This window comes from Chelonia mydas, chromosome 2 (genome assembly GCF_015237465.2).
Source record: "Chelonia mydas isolate rCheMyd1 chromosome 2, rCheMyd1.pri.v2, whole genome shotgun sequence".
In the NCBI taxonomy this organism is placed as follows: domain Eukaryota; kingdom Metazoa; phylum Chordata; order Testudines; family Cheloniidae; genus Chelonia; species Chelonia mydas.
In genome coordinates, this window is record NC_057850.1 from 121,052,258 (window position 1) to 121,074,180 (window position 21,923).

The 21,923-nt window shown below is 43.6% G+C and overlaps 1 protein-coding gene across 2 annotated transcripts in view; it reads right to left on the minus strand.

The window, feature by feature from the left end:
- Window positions 1-21,923, minus strand: part of LOC102933581 (cadherin-6) — a 123,545-nt gene that overhangs the window by 60,390 nt on the left and 41,232 nt on the right. For both annotated transcript variants that reach the window (XM_037893291.2, XM_037893293.2), the window contains one exon: window positions 11,525-11,878. In XM_037893291.2, coding sequence (XP_037749219.1) covers window positions 11,525-11,755 — 231 coding nt within the window. In that variant the 5' untranslated portion in view covers window positions 11,756-11,878. The remainder of the gene's footprint in view (window positions 1-11,524; window positions 11,879-21,923) is intronic.

The window sequence follows — 21,923 nt, forward strand, 5'->3', positions numbered from 1 at the left end:
ATGAGGGTTTACTTCCACTGAAGACCCAGGAATCTTTCCCAATCTTCCCAGTGGGACGGCAGCATTTGTGTCTAGTCCTGCTGGGTTGTGCAGTACCGGGCTTCATTGTATTATTCTGTATAATACATTTTTGGAGGTGCCTAATGTTTATGAGCTACACTTGTTCTCTCCCTCTGAAGTCTGTATGTTGGAACAATAGAAAACCAAGCACCCTAAGTATTTTTTAAGAAACGAACTAGTCTTCTGTAAAATATTTTCCAGAAGGAGAATAATACATGATGGCGTGAAAAGGTCTTATCAGAGCTCGTTTGGAATGACATGCATAACTCACTAAGGGTTTCATTACCCAGGAGTAATGCAGCCAGGCACAAACTCATGCTAACAAACTATAGTGCAGACAACACCATCTTGTATTTACCAGAGTTCCTCTAGACAGGGAGTTTGACCCCCATCATTATGCCTCTTGAGAGTTGCTGACTCCCACCTGCAAGAAGACAAATCTGGTATGAAATCAGCAGGGTACCATGCTGTGGAAAGTAGCTATGGCTGCTCCCCACTACAATCTCGCCTGTTTCTGGCCTCTTAGATCTGTGGAAGCCCAACTCTATAGGGCTCTGGTGGAGTGGCTTCCAAGGGGTCCCAGGTAGGAGGAAATATGGCTTGGGCCACAGGTTCTAGTTGTTTTGCCCTCCCCCATCCTCTGCTGGAAGAGGACGGGAGAACTTAATCTTTTATTCAGTGGCAGATTTAGAGTTAGTGGGGTCCTATGCATAGCTTCCTTTTTGCACCCCCTCCCTGGGACCTAGCCAAGAAAAAGAACATTCTCTCATCTCCCTCTCCCGTTTTTCATTCTTTTTTTCTTCATCCTTCTCCTATATTATAAGTAATGGGAAGTAAATGAAAATAGAGTGAGGTACCTTGATCGGGGGCAGGGGTTGGGGTGCAGGAGGGAGTGCAGGGGTCGGGCTCTGGGTGGGAGTTTGGGTACTGGGTGTGGGCTCTGGGCTGGAGCAGGGGGTTGGGGTGTGAGGGGGTGCAGGCTCTGGGAGGAAGTTTGGGTACGGGGTGCAGGCTCTGGGCTGGGGTTGGGGGGCAGGAGGGTAGTGCTTACCTTGGGTAGCGTGGCTCCCAAAGTGACCAGCACACACACCCCTCTGGCAGCAGCTCCTAGGCCGGGAGGACCGGGGGTCTCCGCGTGCTGCTGCCCTCAGGCGCTGACTGGTGCTCCCTCCACCACTATCCAGCCAATGGGAGCTGCAGAGTCGGTGCTCGGGGAGGGGGCAGTGTGCAGAGACACCCCGCCAGGGGCCACTTCTGGGAGTGGTGCAGCGTGGAGGGAGGGAGGCAGAGCTGGCAGGGAGCTGCCTTAGCGTTGCTGGCACATCTCTGCGTGCCCCTTGGGGAAATGGGGGCAGTGGGTCTCCGTGCACTGCCTGGGGCTGGGGCAGCGCACAGAGTCGCCTCCCCCCGACCAGGGGCACACAGAGACCTGCCAGCAGCTGGCCGCTTCCAGGAGCGGCGTGGGGCCACCAGCCATGGCATGCAGACAGCTTGCCTGCCTGAGCCCTGCTGTGCCTCCAGTCAGGACTCGGGGGCAGGTTGTCAGATGAGATTTGTCCTGAATTTTTTTCCCATGGTAAATCCGCTCCTGCTTTTTATTACTAATACATCTGCTGAATTCTATTTAGCCACACACAAAGGATATTACAAGTTACTTTGCTTGACTTCCTTTTGCCCTCCAGCATAAAGAGATAAAATGGGCCAGGCTGGAAGGACATCCCAACAGAGACTCTGGGCCGATTATGTGAACATGAGTGAGTGCATGACTAATGGCAGCAGTAAATAGCCTCTTCCTTCCAACAGACGTCTCCTGGTGAATGACAACACCTATGGTTCAGTGAAGGGAGAGGGTGGGGCTCACATCCTACAGGGCTGAGGGCTCTAAAAGTATCGGATCGGTAGAGATCATTCTCATGTGCAGTAACCAATCCAGCAAGGCTCCTGTAGAGTACTCCTCAGTAAGACACCATCAAAAATGTTGATCCCTGTGTTTCAGAAGTCTGGGTGTGGAAGGGTTGTGGTTCTCTTTTTGGATGGTGTAACTCAAGAATGCACTTGTTCTATGACAGTGAAACCATAGCAGAGTGAGTATTGGTTCCCGCAACCACTGTTCCCACTCCTCTGCAAATCTGACTTACATCTTGACCCCCTAGCCGCAACTAGCAATTTATTCCTCCACAACCTTTGTTGATCTTTTTCCATGAGATTAAAAAATCAGAGCAAGGGGACTGGGGCTCCCTCCACCACTATCCAGAGGGGATTCTTCACTTTCCTTCTTCTGCCATCTCAGATTCTCCCTAGAAATGCAAGCTCCGTTGAACACTGAAACACATGTAGTGCATGCTGAGGTTTCTGTTTCACCACACGAAAGCAAAAAGGAGTTGCCAGTCGGCAAGCTGCATTGAGGTTGACAGCGGCTAGTCACATTACAGCACATTTTTCAAGTTTGTTTTGAAATGTTATGCTGACTGACCAGAGCTCTCAATCTACTATTGCCCCAGTGTGAACCAGGGTCCCCAAATGAGGAAAACAGCAACAACAAAAGTAAAGTAGGTAGCTGGAAATGCTGGGACTTTATTTTTTAAAAGAAAGTTTCCCTAAACCTCATGGTTCAATATTCCTGGAGAATAAATTACAGCCACTAACAGTGGAATAACAGTTGAGCTTTGCCAATGGAGGAAACTTTGAGCCTGAAATGAGGGACTTTTTACAGGTTAAACCATGCTCTCTGCATGTACTGCATTTATGACATTATGATCATTATTAATTTATTATTTGTATTGTGGTAATGCCTAGGAGCCCTAATCATGGAGCAAGATGCCAGTGTGCTCTGTGCTATACAAACACAGAACAAAAAGATTACAAACTAAATAAGCTAAGACTTTGATTTCACCTGCAGTCATGTAGTTTTTTCATGCACTGTATGATGCTGTGTACCAGGGAAAATATTCATGCATTTTTAGCTGTCTTTAAAGGCATTTTTGTGGCTGGAATTCTAGAGGAGAGGCAGCACCATATGTAGGGCCCTACCAAATTCACAGCCATGAAAAACAGATCATGGACCATGAAATCTGATCTCCACCTGTGAAATCTGGTCCTTTGTGTGCTTTTACCCTATACTATATAGATTTCATGGGGGACACCAGTGTTTCTCAAATTGGGGGTTCTGACTCAAAAGGGAGTTGCAGGAGAGTCAGGGTTATTTTGGGGGGGGGGGGGGGTCACTGTATTTCCACCCTTACTTCTGTGCTGCTTTCAGAGCTGGGTGGCTGGAGAAGGCAGCGCTCCAGCAGCAGCAGCGCAGAAATAAGGGCGGCAATACTATACCATGCCACCCTTACTTCTGTGCTGCTGCTTTCAGAGCTGGAAAGCTGGAGAATGGCGGCTGCTGACTGAGGACCAAGCTCTGCAGGCAGCAGTGTAGAAATAAGGGTGGCAATACCATACTCGGCCTTCCTTACTTCTGTGCTGCTGTTGGTGGCAGCTCTGCCTTCAGCGCTGGGCTCCCGGCCAGCAGCCGCTGCTTTCCAGCTGCCCAGCTCTGAAGGCTGCGCTGCTGCCATCAGCAGCGCAGAAGTAAGGGTAGCAGTACTGCAACCCCCCCTACAATAACCTCGTGACCCCTCCTGTAGGGTCAGGACCTCTACAATTACGACACTGTGAAATTTCAGATTTAAATAGCTGAAATTGTGCAATTTATAATTTTTAAAATCCTCTGATCATGAAATTACCAAATTCACAGTCCATTTGGTCAGGGCCCTAACCATATGGCAAGCCAGATCAATGCAAAACACCAGCAAGAGGGAGGCAGAATTGTACAGGGCTTAGGGGATTTAGGCACCTCCAATTCCCTGTTCTGCCACAGACCTCCTATGTGACCCTGGGCAAGTCACCCTAGGGTAAGCAGTGCTTAATGTGTGCCAGGGCTAAGCCCCAGCCCCTCTAGGCTTGGCAATTCATAGCCCTGGTACCTCTGATACAGCAAGCACAGTTTATGAATGTAAAAAATGGCTTGAGCCCTGGCAACTTTTTATTACAAATTAAGCAGTGAGGGTAAGATTCATAAAGGTACTTAAGCATCTAACTCCTATTCAAAGTGATGGGAGTTAGATGCCTAAATACCTTTGAATCCCAACCTAGTCTCCCTCTGCTTCCATTCCCCATCAACATCCCTATCTAACAAGTGTGTTGAGAGTAAGAATATCAGAGTGTGGGATGCTACAGTAATGGGGCCACCTAACTACCTAAAAGAGCTAGACAGAGATACTCTGCACGCTACCAGTAGCCTGTGAACAACAGTTTGAAAGTCTTTGCTATATATGATTCATGGCAACACTATAGCACTTTAACAGGAAGCAGGGCCCAGAAGGAAATCTTTAGGAACCTCTTCTGATGACTAAGGTGTGGCCCTAAATGTGAGTAATGGAATGGGTGGCTCATTAGCAAGGTACAGGTAGAAATAATTTAGTTCAAAGATAAAAAGCAAGGAACTAAGTCAGTAGGCCAGAGTTAACAGAGAGAAAATATTAAATCACTCTAAATGTTTGCCTAGGCTTTTCTAGGTTGGGAAGGCGGTTGAGGAGAATAGGGAGGTGGTGTTGGAAAATGCTGTTTGGAGTTGGAGGAGATATGATTTGGTGAGCCCTCGATGTATTGAATTTGCTTTCATGCAATGCTGTAATGCATCCAGAATCTAGGATAGCTGCAGTACAGAAATTGAAACAGATCAATAACAAGGAGGATCAGATATAGTGAAGGATCTTCATTTCCTGCCCTGTCATTTTCTGAACCATATTTCCACCTGCCCCACCCTTTTGTCTCATTCACTTTCTTAGCACAACTGGGACAGTCTGAACTTTGCAAACTGTTTCTAGATTCTCTGCCTGGGCCTCTGACCTCTCAGTTGTCCCTTATTTCAAAAGTTCTCTCTATTGCACAGGAGCTGACAATGCAGAGAGCTTCCATCAACACGAGTAAATCTTTCAAAGAGGAATATACATCAAAGGCGTGTATTTGTGCGATTCAGTGTGGGATTGAAGGGTGGTTGGGAAAGTCAAACAGAACATAAAATATGAATGATGGAGAGGAAGAATAAAGGAAGTGCAGAAGTGTCCATGACAGTTGTTCTACCTTTGCTCAGCCTGTTGAAGCAAAACACAGGCACGCTAGCCTGAATAAAAGCATCAGCAGCTAGGAACTCCTAATTTCTAATCCTGGTTCTGCTGCTCATTTGCACCATGGTTGTAGGCAAGTCAGTTAACCTCTCTGTGAATCAGTTTCCCCTTCGGAAAAAGGCTGATGGTAATACTTACTTCACAAGGGCATCATACATACCACTGTAATTAACTAACGTTTGTATGCTGCTTTGAAAAGCACATGAAACCCTATGGGTGAGATCCTCACCAGGTAAAAGGTTAGAGAGGCATAAAGAGGCCTGAAAACCCCTGTGTCCAGACATGGGAGGATTCCCCCAGTGGAGGCACAGGGGTGCAGTCATGAGGCTGCATTCCAAGGATCCACACTCCCTTGCAAGGCCTGCCATAGGTGGTGTACAGGGGCTGATGGTGGGAGGGATGTGTCATAGGGTGGAGCCACAGCACTATGGAGATTCCAGGCAGCTCTGTAGCCCATCAGGTAGTCTCGGGGGGGCTACCATAACATAGACAGGCTCCCAGTGCTGCCCAAGTTACACTGGGGGCCTTTCCACCTCCTGGAATAGCTCCCTCTTCCTGGGTTGTGAGTTCTGTGCCCTTTGTGTGTGCTCACAGTAATCTTTTTTTTTTTTTTTTTTTTTTAAATATGGCTTAAATGCCACCTGTAATGTGGCTTGGATACATCAGCTGTTGTAAACTTTGCCTCTCCTTCCAGGTAAGAAAATAAGTCTTGAGCTTTTTGGAACTGGATTCTGATCCTTCTCCAATCAGGAGTTTATGCTGGCTGCTACAAAGTCCTAGAAAATCTTACACTTCCACCATTTTTGGAAACGCACAGTTCAGGCAGCCCATTTCTTTGGTGTGCATAAGGATGAAATTCTAACTAGCTTTCTGTGGATTACAGCTACAAGTCTTGAGGGGACCATGCTATTCCAATTGCCTCTGAAAGAGACACAACCAAAGGTAAACTCAGTATCTCTTTCTTTCCTTGCGATCCTTTCTATTTCATCCAAAGAGGTAGAAATTGACCTAAAGAAAAAGATTCTTGTTTTGGCCAAAATAATGCAATAGATTCTTTCTGCACTGTAAAACCACATAGCAGAGGAGAGACTTTATTTTTCTAGAAAAATAGTTGTCAGTAGAAGATGGTTTATGATGGGGTGTACAGGTAGTAACATCCGATAGCTTACAGGCAAACTTGCTGCTTGAAATAGATGAACATCAATAAGACATAGCAATGATGAAAAGCAAGGCTAGAAGTTCCTTTGGGTGCCAGACTGTCAGAATGTGACAACACAGTTCTACAATTGTCCTCCATGTTATCAAAAAACCCAACCAGTACTGAAAGCTATTCCTTGGTGGATAAATAAGAATTAAGATTTGTTCAGATATTTCTTCAGTCAAAAAGAAGAGGCATCCTATTCTCTTATTGGACAGCAACTTTCAAGTGTGGGCTTGCTTATGCAAACCTACTTATCCTGCCAATGAATGGAAATATGCTGCAGATGTTGTTTTTTGGTGGACATCATGTAGCATATAACACTGTCTTGTTAAAGGCATAAACCATATACAAATTGAACACAGTATCCACATGTTATCTCCATTCTCATCCTCTACTTTAATCTTAACAAAATGTATATTTCCATAACTGCACCCACACCCCAACTTCCCCCTGGGATTTAAAGGAGCATTTCCCCAACCCAGTTAATTCTCACTAAGGAGGTACCTGTATGGTCAGTTTCCTTTTTAAACCTAACTCAGATTTACGCTGACTTATGCTTTAGGTTGTAAAGTGGCACTGGGCACATCTGTATTTTATGCTCACATACTCCTTGTATTTTATTTTGGGACTGAGTCCCTGCCAAGTGTCATAATTCTTGAACCAGAAGAAAAGACATCTTCAGGTTGAAGTGTCTCACTACCCGTCAATCACACTCCAGTAAATAGCCACAGCTTGCAAGTTAGTCAGCAGCACAATGTATAATTACAGCCCAGAACTTTTCTAAAAGTTCCTTCTGTGATTATGTCTGGGACTAACCTATAGTGGAGACTGTTTTTTTTCCCTTAAGTCTTCATTTCTTTAATATATAGGAATGAAGCACAAATGTACAGTAACTGGATAATAAGAACTGTGGATCTAAGCATGCAGCCACACCACATACGAGCAACACCCACTGATGTCAATGGGAATAGGGTGTACTCAGCATTTGCAAAATCACGGCCTGTACGATATGACAGCTTCTGAGGGCTCATTGTCAAGTGCTCAGCACACAGAACTGGGGCCCAACTTCGAAAAGAGCTCTGTGCTCTTTCAGGCACCTAAATACGGAACACATTTTCAAAAGTATGTAAATTGTAAGCTCTTTGGGGCAGGGACAGTATGTTTGTACAATGCCTAGCACAAGGAGGTTCTGGTACATGCCTAGGGCTCCACAATATGAACCATAATAATACTAACCAGCACCCCGGGCTGCTGAAATTGTGACACTAACAGCCAGATTTTCACAAGAGCTCAGCATCCACCATCAGGGGCAGGTTTTTAAAAATGCTTTATTCCAACCTTGTCACCAAAATCTGTCCCTGATGGTGGATGCTGAGCTCTTGTGAAAATCAGGACTCAAACTAGCCTATAATGTCCTTCCTGCTCCCCGAGTCCTATCATCTCCCTCTCTCACACTTTATCTACAAAGTGAATTTACTGCTGCTCAGTGATGGTGTATTGACAGACCCAGAGAATAAGGGGGAATCCATTCCTGACTCATTGAATTCAGTGGCAAAATCCCAGGGCAGGATTTCACCCTACGTATTTTATTGATTCATGGAATAGGCTGAGCATGGTTAGAGGTAGTGCATGCTTCCTTCCACCCCTCTCATATGTCTTAACATGTTCTCGGAAGGACCACATCTGTGTTCCTTTCCCAAAGCAGCCACGGCCAGCTAACAGCGAGAGGTAAATCAGGGTCTTCCAGTTTCCCTTGACCTCTCCTGCACTGGACCCAGATGGAGCTACTTGGGGTAGAGGGCTCAGTAGCAACTGTAGCTGGGAAGAGGCTTCACAGCCTCCTGGTAGAATCAATTCTGAAATTTGGGCTCTGGATATATTTTCCACATATTTGTTGTGTTACTATTGGTGACTAGGTTTCCCTTCATCTCGCCCCTCTCCTACCACCTCAGCCTTTAGCTACCCAGCCTCACTCTCAATATTCTTTCCCCTTTCTAATTCCTTCCTCTGTTTTTCTCTTTTATTTCACGACTCCTTTCCCCTCTCCCACCTCAATCCCAAGTGATCCTCCTCCTATAATGATGATCTTGTAGTGTATACAGATAGATAAAGGGGCAGAGGTGTGGAATCTTTAATGTAGACAGCTTTTCTCCTAGCTTTTTATTTGGGTGTTTGAGTTAAATAGATCTTAAACATAAGAGGTTTTCAAACAATCTGAGTAAAACCATTTTTTCCTCAAGTTAAATCAGATTTCATGTGTATGATGTCTCTGATGTCAAAGCCCAACCAGTTCCCCAGCCATCTGTAGTCTCCCAGAAATACAGAGTAGACATGATTGAATTTTTAACATAAGATTCAAGCCAAATTCTCCCATATACACACACTGTGCTGTTGTCTTTATACAGCATAAAGAAACAAAACATTTTTAAAACCCTATTTTTTTCACCTTTGCAGGTGACTAGTTAAGGCTCACAACCTTTGAGATAAAACATGCTTAATAAAAGTAAGTTTGTTAATCTTCATTTATCCACACCAGTCAAATTTAATTGTTCACTAAAACTGCCTGGTTACCTTGTCTGTAGCCATTCAGCTGTTTCTATCCTTTACCCTTACTCCAACACACAGCTATGTCTGATAACAAATGGCTCCTCTTTCATGCCTCTTGGCTAATTGTTCAAAGACAAGGGTGTGAGCCGCTCTGGCACTCGAAGGATGTGTGAAAGGCCACTTCTGAACAGCCCAGGGACACGGAATCAATGACATTTATATATTATGTGTCATTTCCATGCTTTGCCACAGTAAGTATAGTAAAGTGTCAGTTCCAGACAGAAAAGTAACTCTAAAAATAACATTCTGGCCCTCCACATTTATTCTGGCTCAGTGACTCCACATCAGACTCGCTTGGTTTATGGGTCCAAAGAGGCTTTTTTGTGACTACCACTCTGCAAACTCATCCTGCAGTCCTATTCTCTCCCCGCACAGGATAGGAGTCAATGATATTTACCTGAATTCTATACTGGGGAGAAGAGGGCTATTGGGATTTGTGTAGGCTTGATGTCAGAACTTACAGTCCAAAGGGCAATATGTAGAACCTGCCCCTACTCTATCCATATATATGTGTGTGTATTTATACAGATAAAGTCATAAGGTTTCTTCCACAACCTATCTATTAACAAAAAACCTTACTTTTTCCCCATGAATTTTTCTTTTGTTCTTTTCCCCTTTTTCACAGTCTCATCTTTAGTCGTTTCAGTTTTTGTTTTGTCTATGGGTAACTTCTCTTTCCCAACTAGAAAAGGAGTACTTGTGGCACCTTAGAGACTAACCAATTTATCTGAGCATAAGCTTTCGTGAGCTACAGCTCACTTCATCGGATGCATACTGTGGAAAATACAGAAGATGTTTATATACATACAAACCCCATGAGAAAATGGGTGTTTACCACTACAAAAGGTTTTCTCTCCCCCTACCCCACTCTCCTGCTGGTAACAGCTTATCTAAAGTGATCACTCTCCTTACAATGTGTATGATAATCAAGGTGGGCCATTTCCAGCACAAATCCAGGGTTTAACAAGCACCGTCAGAAGAAGGTGGAGGGGGTAAACACCCATTTTTTTTCATGGTTTGTATGTATATAAACATCTTCTGTATTTTCCACAATATGCATCCGATGAAGTGAGCTGTAGCTCACGAAAGCTTATGCTCAAATAAATTGGTTAGTCTCTAAGGTGCCACAAGTACTCCTTTTCTTTTTGAGAATACAGACTAACACGGCTGTTACTCTGAAATCTTTCCCAACTGTAAATTTTTGCGCCATTCATTTGCTCCCCTTTCTTCATCTCTAACTTCTTTCTCATTCTCTCTCCTCTTGATTCCTTCTTCCCCCAAGCTTCCTCCTCATCCTCCGTTCTTCCTAGCTCTCCCCTCTCCTGGCTTCTTCTTTATCCTCTCCCTCCTCCTCCCCCTGACCACTCACTCCGTTTGGCTCAATCCTATATAGCCTTGTTGGGAGGACTTTTCATGAATGCTCATTTTCCTGGTTGGAGCAATATTGCAGCAGGTGAATAGCTCTTCCTTTACTAGAATCATGACTTGCAGCTGGTTGTGGGATGTCCTATCCACCTCTCGCTGAATAGCTGATCAGCAAGCATCAGGAGCAGGCACTTACTCTGATGGGAATGATCTAAGCCAGGGGTGGCCAACCTGTGGCTCCAGAGCGACATGCAGCTCTTCAGAAGTTAATATGCGGCTCCTTGTATAGGCACCGACTCCAGGGCTGGAGCTACAGGCGCCAACTTTCCAATGTGCTGCTGGGAGCTCACTGCTCAAACCCCGGGCTCTGCCGCAGGCCCTGCCCCCACTCCCCCCCTTCCCGCCCACTCCCCGAGCCTGCAGTGCCCTTGCTCCTCCCACCAGTAGTGCCAGAGGTACTGCACATGCCACAGCAAGTTATTGAGATTTCAGTGGAGCTTCCCAACATCATAAGAAAATGGCGGCGGCAGCAGCAGAGAAGCTGAAGTGGGGAATGAGCAGTGAAACAGTTACTTTTTGACAAGTGGAAAGAACTCTTGTCAAAATAAGGGCACTTCAAGCGTATAGTGCTCTCTAGTTTGAGCCTTTTTATTTATAATCTTGACACAGGTGTTGGCTCACTTCAGAGACCGCACATACATTCATTATACATATAGTTAAAATATCTTGGACCAGATACTCATTTGATGTACACTGGTATAACTCCATTAAAGTCAATGGAGAGATGGCAGATTACATCAGCTGAGAATATGGCCCAGAATTTCCTAATACAAATGCTTTGCATTCCTTATTTTAAGACAAAAAAAATAATAATCAAAAGCTTTAGAATAAACACACATGAATGGCTGTGGGACTCATTCATGAGATCGGAGCATTTTCATTTCTCTGTATTGTTTTTAGTGTAGCTCAGCTTCACGGTGCAATCGTCTCACCCGAACTGCTCATCATAACAAAGTGATCAGAGGAAACGTACGGTGCATTATTCCCGTCCATTCACAACTACTGGCTTCCTAAAGCTTTCAAGATCAGAACATAACTTTGTATAAAAGACTCCTACCTTTCCAACATATTGATAGTCAGAGCCTGTGTATTCCTCCAAGAGAAAGAACTGATTCCACATCCAGCTCCTTTTGGAACGAGTAAGCTCCTTCCTGTTATTTCCGGACAGTTCCAAAACCTTTTCCTTTTCCGGAAATCCCCTAGTCCTTTTGGATAACGGAGATGAAAAACTTTGGTGAGGCTGACCAACCCAGAACAGCAGCCAGAAGCAATGGTAAGTTATCATCATGACAACACAAATGGGTCTACGCAGTGATTTCTTTCTTGGCCTCAAATCAATCTACTTTACTGCACTGAATCCAGGTTCATTCCTTCTTCCTTCTTTAATGTTCTTTGCAGTCTCAAAGGATCTCTGGAAGGAAAAATGACAACATATTAAGCATTTTGCAGAGGTACTTAACATTCAGAGCTAGAGCAAATAAGCCAAAAAAAGGTAGATCAGTAATTGTAATTGCTGAAAAGCTCTGAGCTGCTTTCAGTTCTAAAATGCTGCAATGGTCCTTCAGATACACTGAATGTAATATCTGAGCTGAGTAGGAGGAAGCAGCTCGGCTACTTACTTTCCTTCTTTCTTCCATTACTTAAAAATACTAGTTTGGGTTATTGTCTCGATGAGCTGAAGTGGGTTACTTCACTGTCTCTTTCGTGTCTGGATTTCAGGATTCAACTGAGTTTGGTGGTCTCGGCCAGATCACACAGCATGTGAGAGGTATTGGTCACATCACAAAATACACTACTGGAAGGGGTACAGAAACCGTGGTGATGGATGTGGTTGAAGAATCTGATTAGAACAGAATTACTATATCAGAGGTGGAAATCCCGGTCACATTAAAGTCAATAGGAGTTTTGCCATTGACTTCAGTTCTGCCAGGATTTCACCTCAGGGCACCAGTCCAGGTGAAAGGGTTAGTGAAATAATTGGATAAGTTGCCACAGTTGTCAATCTCGCCTGAGTACTAGACATGTGTGAAACTCAGTGATTTTGCTTTGCACGACATTTGCTGAATATTTTGATTTACTAGGTATTTTATTGCCTAAGTTTCATTTTGAGTTTTAGGTCCAAACTAGAGCTGGTTAAATAGTTAAATACCTATATCTGTCTAGCTATCTATGAATAAAAGCATGGAGATGGTTCACTATGATTTGTGGGGTCTTTATAGTCACTATTTTGTATTATCCTTGTTATTCCTTAGTTGGCCACCCACTGAGTAGTTGTGAAAATTATCACAAACCCTAAAAATTTCATGAATTTCAGCATGAATAATTGTGTTTCCCAAAAATGTGATCCACATGTGTGTTTGCAGTTTTCCTGTTTTTTCTTTTGTTTTGTTTTTTAAGTTTCAGGCATCCAATCCGGGAGCAGACATGATATCGTGTGACATGAGTAATGAAGAGAGAACATTTAGGAATACCGAACACAAATGAGAGAGACGTTTCCTACAAAATGTTTTTTTTTTTTTAGTGTCTAGTTTGCCTAGTTTCAGCCCAAACAAATCCAGAACAAAACGTGGATGAAATGGCTGGTTTCACCTGGTTTTGCAAAGAACAGGGGTTCTCAGATTGGGGGTTGGGAACCCTAAGGGGGTTGCGAGGTTATTACATGGGAAGGCGTGAGCTGCCAGCCTCCACCGCAAACCCCACTTTGCCTCCAGCATTTATAATGGTGTTAAATATATTTAAAAGTGTTTTTAATTTATAAGGGGGGGGGCGGTCACACTCAGAGGCTTGCAATGTGAAAGGGGTCGCCATTACAAAAGTTTGAGAATCACTGGCAAAGAAAATGCAACAATTTATTTTGCTCAGTCACAATACAAAACCACAAATCATTCTGAGTTTGCTTAAAATTTAGCATAGCATCTCTCAAAATGTTTGCAGAGGAAGATTTTTATGATGGTTCAATATTGTATCAAAAACAAGGAGAGAATATAGTTTTTTGTTTTTGTTGTAAACATTTCACAAAGCTGTATTCAGGTAATTATATCTATTAAGGATCAGATTCTGCCCTGAACTGAATCTCTTTGCTTCCAAAGATATAAGTGAGACTGAATTTGGTCCTTGAGATGCAGCGATTGAGTTGGATGGGAAACCATGCACTATGTCTGGTGTTAGCCACTGTTTTCAGTCTGTCACTAGTCTATAAACTTCACAAAATAACCCCAAATCTTTTACATTTTTTGACAATCATTCTCTATATAAAAAATACCATTTAGCTATTTTAGAGGCACTCTTGGTAATGGAACAAGCCTGCTTAAAATAATGCCCTTTTACTACTCTGCAAGGTAACATGCAATAAATAGTTAATCTGTGAAAAGTCTCTGTTGTACTAAGACATTTTTAACAGGAAGAATGAAAAGGGAATGTTTAATACTGAGACACAGTACCTAGTCCCCTCTTGATGCATAGGGGATTTTTGCATTTAACTCTTATTAACATTCATTAGATAAACAGGAACACTTCAGCCCTGCTGTCCATGGGAGTTGTGCTCATTAGGCTGAGGCTGAATTTGTCCCATCAATCACAGATGTAGCAATCAGAAAATATACCCACTGAACATATGTACCCTCTCTGCAATTGCAAAGAAAGATATCCTACTGATTGGAGGAATAGATGGTGAAAAGGAGAAATAATCATGTGTCTTAAGTTCTGGAATGTGTAAGGCATTTGAACGTATAATAAGTGCACTACTAACATAAATGCCGAGGCAGGTAGCTAGGCAGACAGACAGAGACTGAACTGGTATAACTTATACCTTCTTCCAGTCTGCACAATGTACATGTCACATCACCTTAAATGCCCTCTAGACTCACTATAGATGTATCTATGCTGCAGCTGAAGGTGTGATTGCAGCTCAGATAGCTTTAATCTACCTAGAATGGCTAAAAATAGCAGGGAAGACATGGCAGCACAGGCTTCAGTGCATATTAAGAATGCATACTAAGCATTCTGGGTGGGCCTATATAGCCCATGCTTAATCCTTGGCCACCACAGTGTCGCTGCTATTTTTAGGTGCACTAGCTAGATTAAAGCTGGTGTTTGTATGCCTACCTGAGCTAAATTCACCCCATCAACTGCAGCATAGATATACCCTAAGACTCCCCCTACTCACCACTGTTTCAATGTACACTCCTACTCATGCATGATCTCTGAGTTTGGTCCATTCAAATGGGTCTGTTTGCTGGTGTGGTATGAAATAGAATATTCCATCTCCCACGGTGTTTGCAATTCTCATTTTCTGGTCAGGAATCTTCCTGGCAGCAAGCTTTAGAGTGTGATTACAAATTCCACAGGTGACTTAATTAGTGCCATGGCTGTTTGCAGCTCTGGCAAACTGCCATTTGACAGCATGCTTGTCATGATATTTGCTCCAAGTGCAGATGTGAAATGAGTGATGATAAGTTAGTTCTGGCTGTGTGCACATGGGTCCCCTTACTGGGGAGGAAGGGTCTGAGGTATGGAGCACAGCATATGAGTAAACCTATTATTTAGCCATTAGTGCAGTCTGGATGTGCCACTAGGGCACAGGATAGTGGAAATCATCATTTTGTCAGGCATCCCCATCATTCTTTTCATTACCCCCGTGGATAAATCCTGCAGAGGGGCATTATCTCCGTGCTCCTGTACATAACCCTTCCTCAGCAATGCTGGCAAGAGCAGAATAACATGGACAGGGCTCACACCAGCCATTTAAAGAATCAGTCCTCTGTCAATTGCCGGAAACAATTATTCCTAAGGGGGAGTTTTCTGCACTTGAAGCCAGTTATACTTCACAGCTGTGAGGTCATGGGAGAGGTTTTATAGCAGCTCTTGTTGAAATATAGCTTGTGAGGATGATATCACAGCTGTGAAATACAGCTTCTTATTTTTCCCAGCTGAGATGTGCCAGAAATGCTGCAGTGAAGGTATGATCCTGAAAGGATCCATCCAGCTATCTGTACTTTGTATATCTCAGCCCCTATTGACTTCTGTATTGGTGGCAAGTAGTCAGCAGTACCTTTAAAATCGGGTCTCAAATGTGGAATCCATTTAAGTAACTTAAATCCAGGGCCTTTTTGCCCTAGAGATGCTGTAGTTTCGGACTTGTCCATGGCTAGCGCTCTCTTACAGACCAGGTCATAGTGATGTACCTAGCTCAGTAACTGAAATAAGAGGTGATCATTCTCTGTCCTCTATGCTGCACCTTTAAATACAGACGTGTCTCAGTGCTGGTGGTTGTGCGACAACTGACATTTTGTCTTTCAGTTCCGATGCAGAATGTTTGTCACTGTGTTCTGACTTTCTTTCTTCCCTCATTAGATTTTAAAGCAAGACTTTCTTTTGTTCATTGTTTCTTTAATCCAAAAATCGGTCATTCAGGCAGAGGAATATTTTGCTTTGTGGGTGTAGGAAAATATAAGTCACATGATCCTTTCTCTTTACAATTTTTTTCCCCTTATTTTTTTTTTTCAAATAATAATACAAAAACAGACAACAAAACAATAAGCAAGACATTTAAAGTGACTCTTTCTCAACCTCCAGCTGATGAGGTGTTTGGGAACTCAGTGTATTATTTAGCTAAAATATCAGTGCAGAGCTATTTTACTGTTTCTCATATGACTATGTGAAACAACTGGATTGGCTCTGTCAGACCAAATGTAAAATAGTATGTGAAGCTGGGATGTTCATAGGTGCCTTAAAGGAGCTAGGTGCCTAAACCCTGAAAATCCAGAAATCTAAAAATTAGTGGGAGCACTTTCATGGAGCACATGGAGTACAGTTTTTAGAGAGACTATTCACACACTTAAAGTTAAGCACATGCGTAACATGCAGGATCGAAACCTTAGACAATTACTTAATTGCTAAAAATGCCAACTTTATTCAAAATTACCTCTGCCTGGTAATGATATTCATACACCATCTTTTAATTTACACACACACCAATACATCAAATGTGAAACCTTACATATATAGATAATATCTTTAAGCCACCTATGCTATAGATATATGCACATATTTACATACTTCCTGGGAAGTATTTAATTAATAGAGCCATCACCTAATGAAAGAAAGTATACGCACTTGCGTCACTGGCATTCATCATGGACAGCTGACACGGGGATGGATTCCTCAGCTCAGACTGTCAGTGGCTGGTTCTTGAGATAACAAGTTCAGCTGCGGTTTCGTCTTGGCGGTATTTACAGCTGTGTTGTTTTGTCATTTCCAGGAAGTGTTAAAGGAGATTGAAACAGGGAGTGGAGTTCTCACCAGACCAGTCAGGAAAGAGTGGGAGCTGTGCTCTTCCCATCTCCCCTTTGCTTTAACCACAGCTCACTAAGTGGTCCGCCTTAAACAGGACTTTGGGAGGAGTAAGCTTTACAAGTTCCTTACTAATTTTCTCCACACCATTCAGAGGTCTGTAAAATCATGAATGGTCTGGAGAAAGTGAGTAAGGAAGTGTTATTTACCCCTTCACGTAACACAAGAATCAGGGTTCAGCTGATGAAATTAGTAGGTAGTAGGCTTAAAACAACCGTAAGGAAGTACTTCTTTATACAACGCACAATCTGTGGAAATGGTTGCGAGGGGCCAAAAGTATAATGGCTCAATAAAGAATTTGGTAAATTCATGGAGGACAGAGGCATCAATGGCTATTAGGCAAGATGGTCATGGATATAAGACCATGCTCTGAGTCCCTAAACCAGGGGTTCTCACAACAAATTTTTTGGTGGCCTCAGAGTGAAGCCACCAACTCTTGCTAGTGACCACTCTGACAATTTTTCCTAAACTACCTAATTAACTTTAGGAAAAACAAATAAATATGCACATATACATGTTCAAATCATTGTAATTTCTTTATGTAGGATTGTGGGTTTTTTTGCAAACTCAAAAATAAAGTACTGTTGTTCCTATTCTTTACTGGACTGAAACAGAATAGAAACACAAATAAGGTGCTTTGCACATTCTTGTCTTTTGTTTTTCCTTCTTTCATTTTTAGACTGGCTAACTAGTAAGTCTGCTGCTGTGAAAAGTGATATTTGTATGTTTGTTAATATCTCTTTTCACATTAGCAGACTTGCTAGCTAGCTGGGTGGCAATGAAAAGCAATATTAACAAACGTACAAATATCACTTTTCATAGTAGATTTACTCAATCCTGGCAAGCTGAGGAACAAAAATAAGCCCTGGATGGGGAGATGGATAGGGAGGCAGCAAGGGCCAGGGGCAATGGGGGTGGGTGGGTAGCGAGCCCGGGGCTGGAGACCGAAATCCAAAGCCCTGCAGCCGGGGACTGGAGCCTGCCCCTGCGCAGCCAAATCCCATGGCCATAGGACACAGCGGGGGCCAAGGGCGATGGGGTAGGGGTGAGCCTGGGGCTGGAGCCCAAACCCCCATGGCTGGAGCCTGATGCCCGCTACCATGTAGCCAGAGCCTAAAGCCCCACACCCAGAGCCTGCTGCCCACCACCCCAGGGCAGAAGCTGGAAGCCTGAGCCCCACCGTCCCCGGGAAGGTGGGGAACTCACACTGGATGCCTGCTCCTCCAGCGTTTGTGTCTCCAGAGTTGGAACAGGGCCCAACCCCTACTGACGGCCCTGGGAGAGGGGCCGATTTCCCCCCCCCCCCCCCCCCCCCCCCCCCCCGCAATCACCGCCCACTAGGCTGTGGCCATAAGAAAAGCCCCTTGTGGCTGAATGCAGCCATGGTGACTACATTTGAGAAATGCTGCCCTAAACCTACAACTGCTAGAAGCTGGGACGGGACAACAGGGGATGGATCACTCGATAATTGCCCTGTTTTGTTCATTTCGTTTGAAGCATCTGGCACCAACTACTGTCAGAAGACAGGATACTGGGCTAGATGGACCATTGGTCTGACCCAGTATAGGCGTTCTTTTGACTCATGTTCTTATGAGTTATTCAGTGTTACTGCATCCCAGGTCCTTTTAGCTTGGCCATTAATCCTTCCATATCCCATGCCTCTCTCTCTCTCTCTCTCTCTCTCTCTGACGCTTTGGCTTGATGATGATTTGGCTTTGAAATTCAGGAAGTAATGCCTTGGTGTTTTGGTCTTGGAAGTAATATTTTGGTGTTTATCCACAAGCTTCTCTGTTACTTCTCCCAATGGCATCTCCTTCATGGGCCCCTGACAAATTGAAATTGGGCCCAGTTTGGAGCCATTTTATACAGGCCAATAGGAATCTAGATCTGGTAATTTCCAGCAAATCACAGAATCTCCTAGATCAGCAGGACAGGTCAGCACTTCTAAGTGTGTCACCAACCATCAGCATTTCTAAAACTTCTGGAGCCAGATGTGACCCCCCTCTTTAGACGCTTGCTGACTTCGCCATTCGTGACCACGAATTCATATAGATTGCGTGCGTGTGTGTGCACGCGTGTGCACAAGTCTGGGTCCACCACAGCAAATATGTCCATTATGAGTCTGTACCTAAGCAATTTTAGCAGAGACTCTGGCAGCAGTTTCACTTCCCCATTCAACAAGACAGCTCATTCCCCTCTAACCGCTTCTTCACTGTCCCAAAACTGGGTCCAAGGCCATACACATTACATCTATGCTAAACATTCATTAATCCATATTAATGATAAATGTTATTTGTATTCCCGGCGATTGGTGAACCCCAATTGTTCTCACGGTAGAAAAGCAAATGGGTAGAACGCTTGGCATGCAGCCGTGTGGGTGTAGGCTGGGGAGCAGTGCACAGGGAATTGATATAAATGTGCTGTTGGAATACTGTAGAGTGGGTCTGAATCCACCCTTGAATAAATAGTTTTTCTTTTTTAGATTTTGGTTTGTGTGTGAAACAAATGGAAACATTTTCCCGTTATTTCACTCAGCAAGGCCAGAGGTCAGCCTCTGTTAGGAAAAAAATGCTGGTATTCTGCTCCGGCTGTTTAATTCAAGAAGTAAATGCTCTGTATGTGTGTCTGTGTGCAGGTCTGTCTGACCCCACCATCGGGCCTGATTTACCCTCCCTGTTGCAAGAATGAGGCAAATTGCCCCCATGCATCAATGACCGCTGCATCAGCTGGAGAAGACAGCAAGCTGCCATCCACTGCCCTCCCACTGGGTTCTACCAAAGCACCTTTAATTTATAGCTGGGACCTCATATGAGATACACAGTGGGATATTGCACTGGGGATAACCTGAATTAGCGTATCTACTAGGTGCCCTGGCCACCCCCCTTTTTTAGCCAACACCAATTTGCGGAGCAGGGGTTCCAGGTATTTAGCAAAACTTAGTCACTTGGGTGTGGAAAATCCACCACATTCCTGGGTTACACTGGCAGAAGGTGGCGTAATCAGAGTTTGAATATAACCTATGCTGTTTATATAGCTTGATCAATCCTGTGGGGCACATCCTTAGCTGGTATAAACTGATGTAGCATGATTTATACCAGTTGAGGATTTGGTCCTATACTTGCTTAGATGTATAAGTCCAGTTCTTATAAGGCCATAAGGAAGGACAGTGCCCTTCAGTGATCAGAGCCCTAACCATCCACACAGTTCAGGACATGCAAATATATAGAAAACCACTTAGAAGTTGCAAATGCACACAACAATAACCTACTTCTACTAAAGCCAACTTCAGATACAAAGGAAAGACCGTAACAGAACTACCTTTTTATGAGAGAGAAAGGGGTGAAGTGGCAATCACTGAAGCAAAAGGGTGGTATTGCAGCTCTTCTGAGAAAATGGAGGTCTCCAAATATGTCATTTTCATGTGTATTAAAGAATTCTTTGACAGCTAGTTCGGGTAATGGTAAGTTTCAGTTGTTCAGGTGCTCTTGCAGACTTGTCCATAAAGGACTTGGACTTAAATGGTTGTGGTTGAGTTTTAGCCCACTTTAGAACTTACAAGCTGCTAGATCTGAAAGGCGCCATCTAATTATTTTCTTGTGTGAATTAGCTTTTACAGCTTTGAAATCCAAATGGCATTTCCTTTCATTCTCTATCCTTTGTAAATAACAACCACAAATAAGGAAAGCATCGTTTTCTTTTAGAGAACAGATATCTTGTTGAAAGTTTAATCTTTGCAATGTGCACCTATATTATGAGATCTTGGTAATACAAATCCCTATGATGTAGTGTCAGTTTTATTCCACATACACATTGAAATCATGACACAGGACAGGGCTAAAAGAGAATGAAAACCAAAAGGTGTGTGTGTTTTAAATTATAGGTGCATTGTCAAGACCCTGAACACACAATCTCATTGCAGCCATCAATGGTTTGTCTTTCAAAGGAATTTTTTTACTCAGTTCGCTCAGCAGGAAGATGGTACAGAACTGCTATGAAAATAAATCAATGCACCAGAAACCTCAAGACAACCACAGCCCCACATCCTTCCTCGGGATCTGCTAGCCTGGACTCTCTGACCCCAGGAGAAGTCCTGTTGGCTTAACACTAGTGACCCTGGAAACGTGCTAGAGCTCCTCTGGTCCTAATGCAAAAAATACACGTAAAAGAAAAACAATGAGAAAAAAAAACAAGAAGTTTTCTTGGTGATTGTTGGGGTGGGGTTGGAGGGGAGACAATCACATGACTAGGAAATCTTTGGATATGAGAACATGAAGTGGTTGATAAGTCGATCAAATGGTAATGGTGCTCTTAACATATTTTCAGCATTCCAGGAGGCTTTTAAATAACTTTATTATTCATAATAATTATTTTATTTTGTGTCTAAAGGTCCCATTGTGTGAGGTATGGTACATACACATCATGATAGACAGTCTCTGCCCTGAGAAGCCTACAATCTAAGTAGACAAGATAGACAAAGGAAGCATTATGCCCATTGAACAGAAGGGAAACTGAGGCAGAGAGTCATTAAGTGACTTGCCCAAGGTCACACAAGAATGTCTGAGGCAGAAAAGGGACTTGAACCTGAGTCACAGTCCACTACCTTAATCATAAAGCAATTGTTTCTTCCTAAGAAACAGTGGGTCATCCAAGACATAATATTTGTGTTTAGTCAGTGCAATTCTACTTGACTACATGTGCTAGGCAAGATTCTGTCTGCATACTGGAGGGAGTGTTGTAGGATTCCCAGGAGGAGTTATTGGGATGGTTGGATATGCAGACCAGAGCAGTAGCTCCACCACCTTATGGGGGATATAGTGTGCTATTAATTCTGTATACTAGTCAGTGAAGTAGAGGGGGCGGGGCGCAGGCTATGACACTTCCCAACCATCATCAGATCCCATTCTGCTTCCTGTTGGAGCGCTAGCTCTGCATAGCTCTAGCAGGAAGCAGGAGCTGGATTTACCGAAGGATTTTTGCCCAACCTTGTGGAGCAAAGCCAACCTCTTGTGCAATCCATGTCACACCGTTGTGACCTTGCACCAGGAACTACCAGAATCTGCCGTACTATGTTAGCAGGGTTGTCTGATGCAATGTTTCCTAAATGT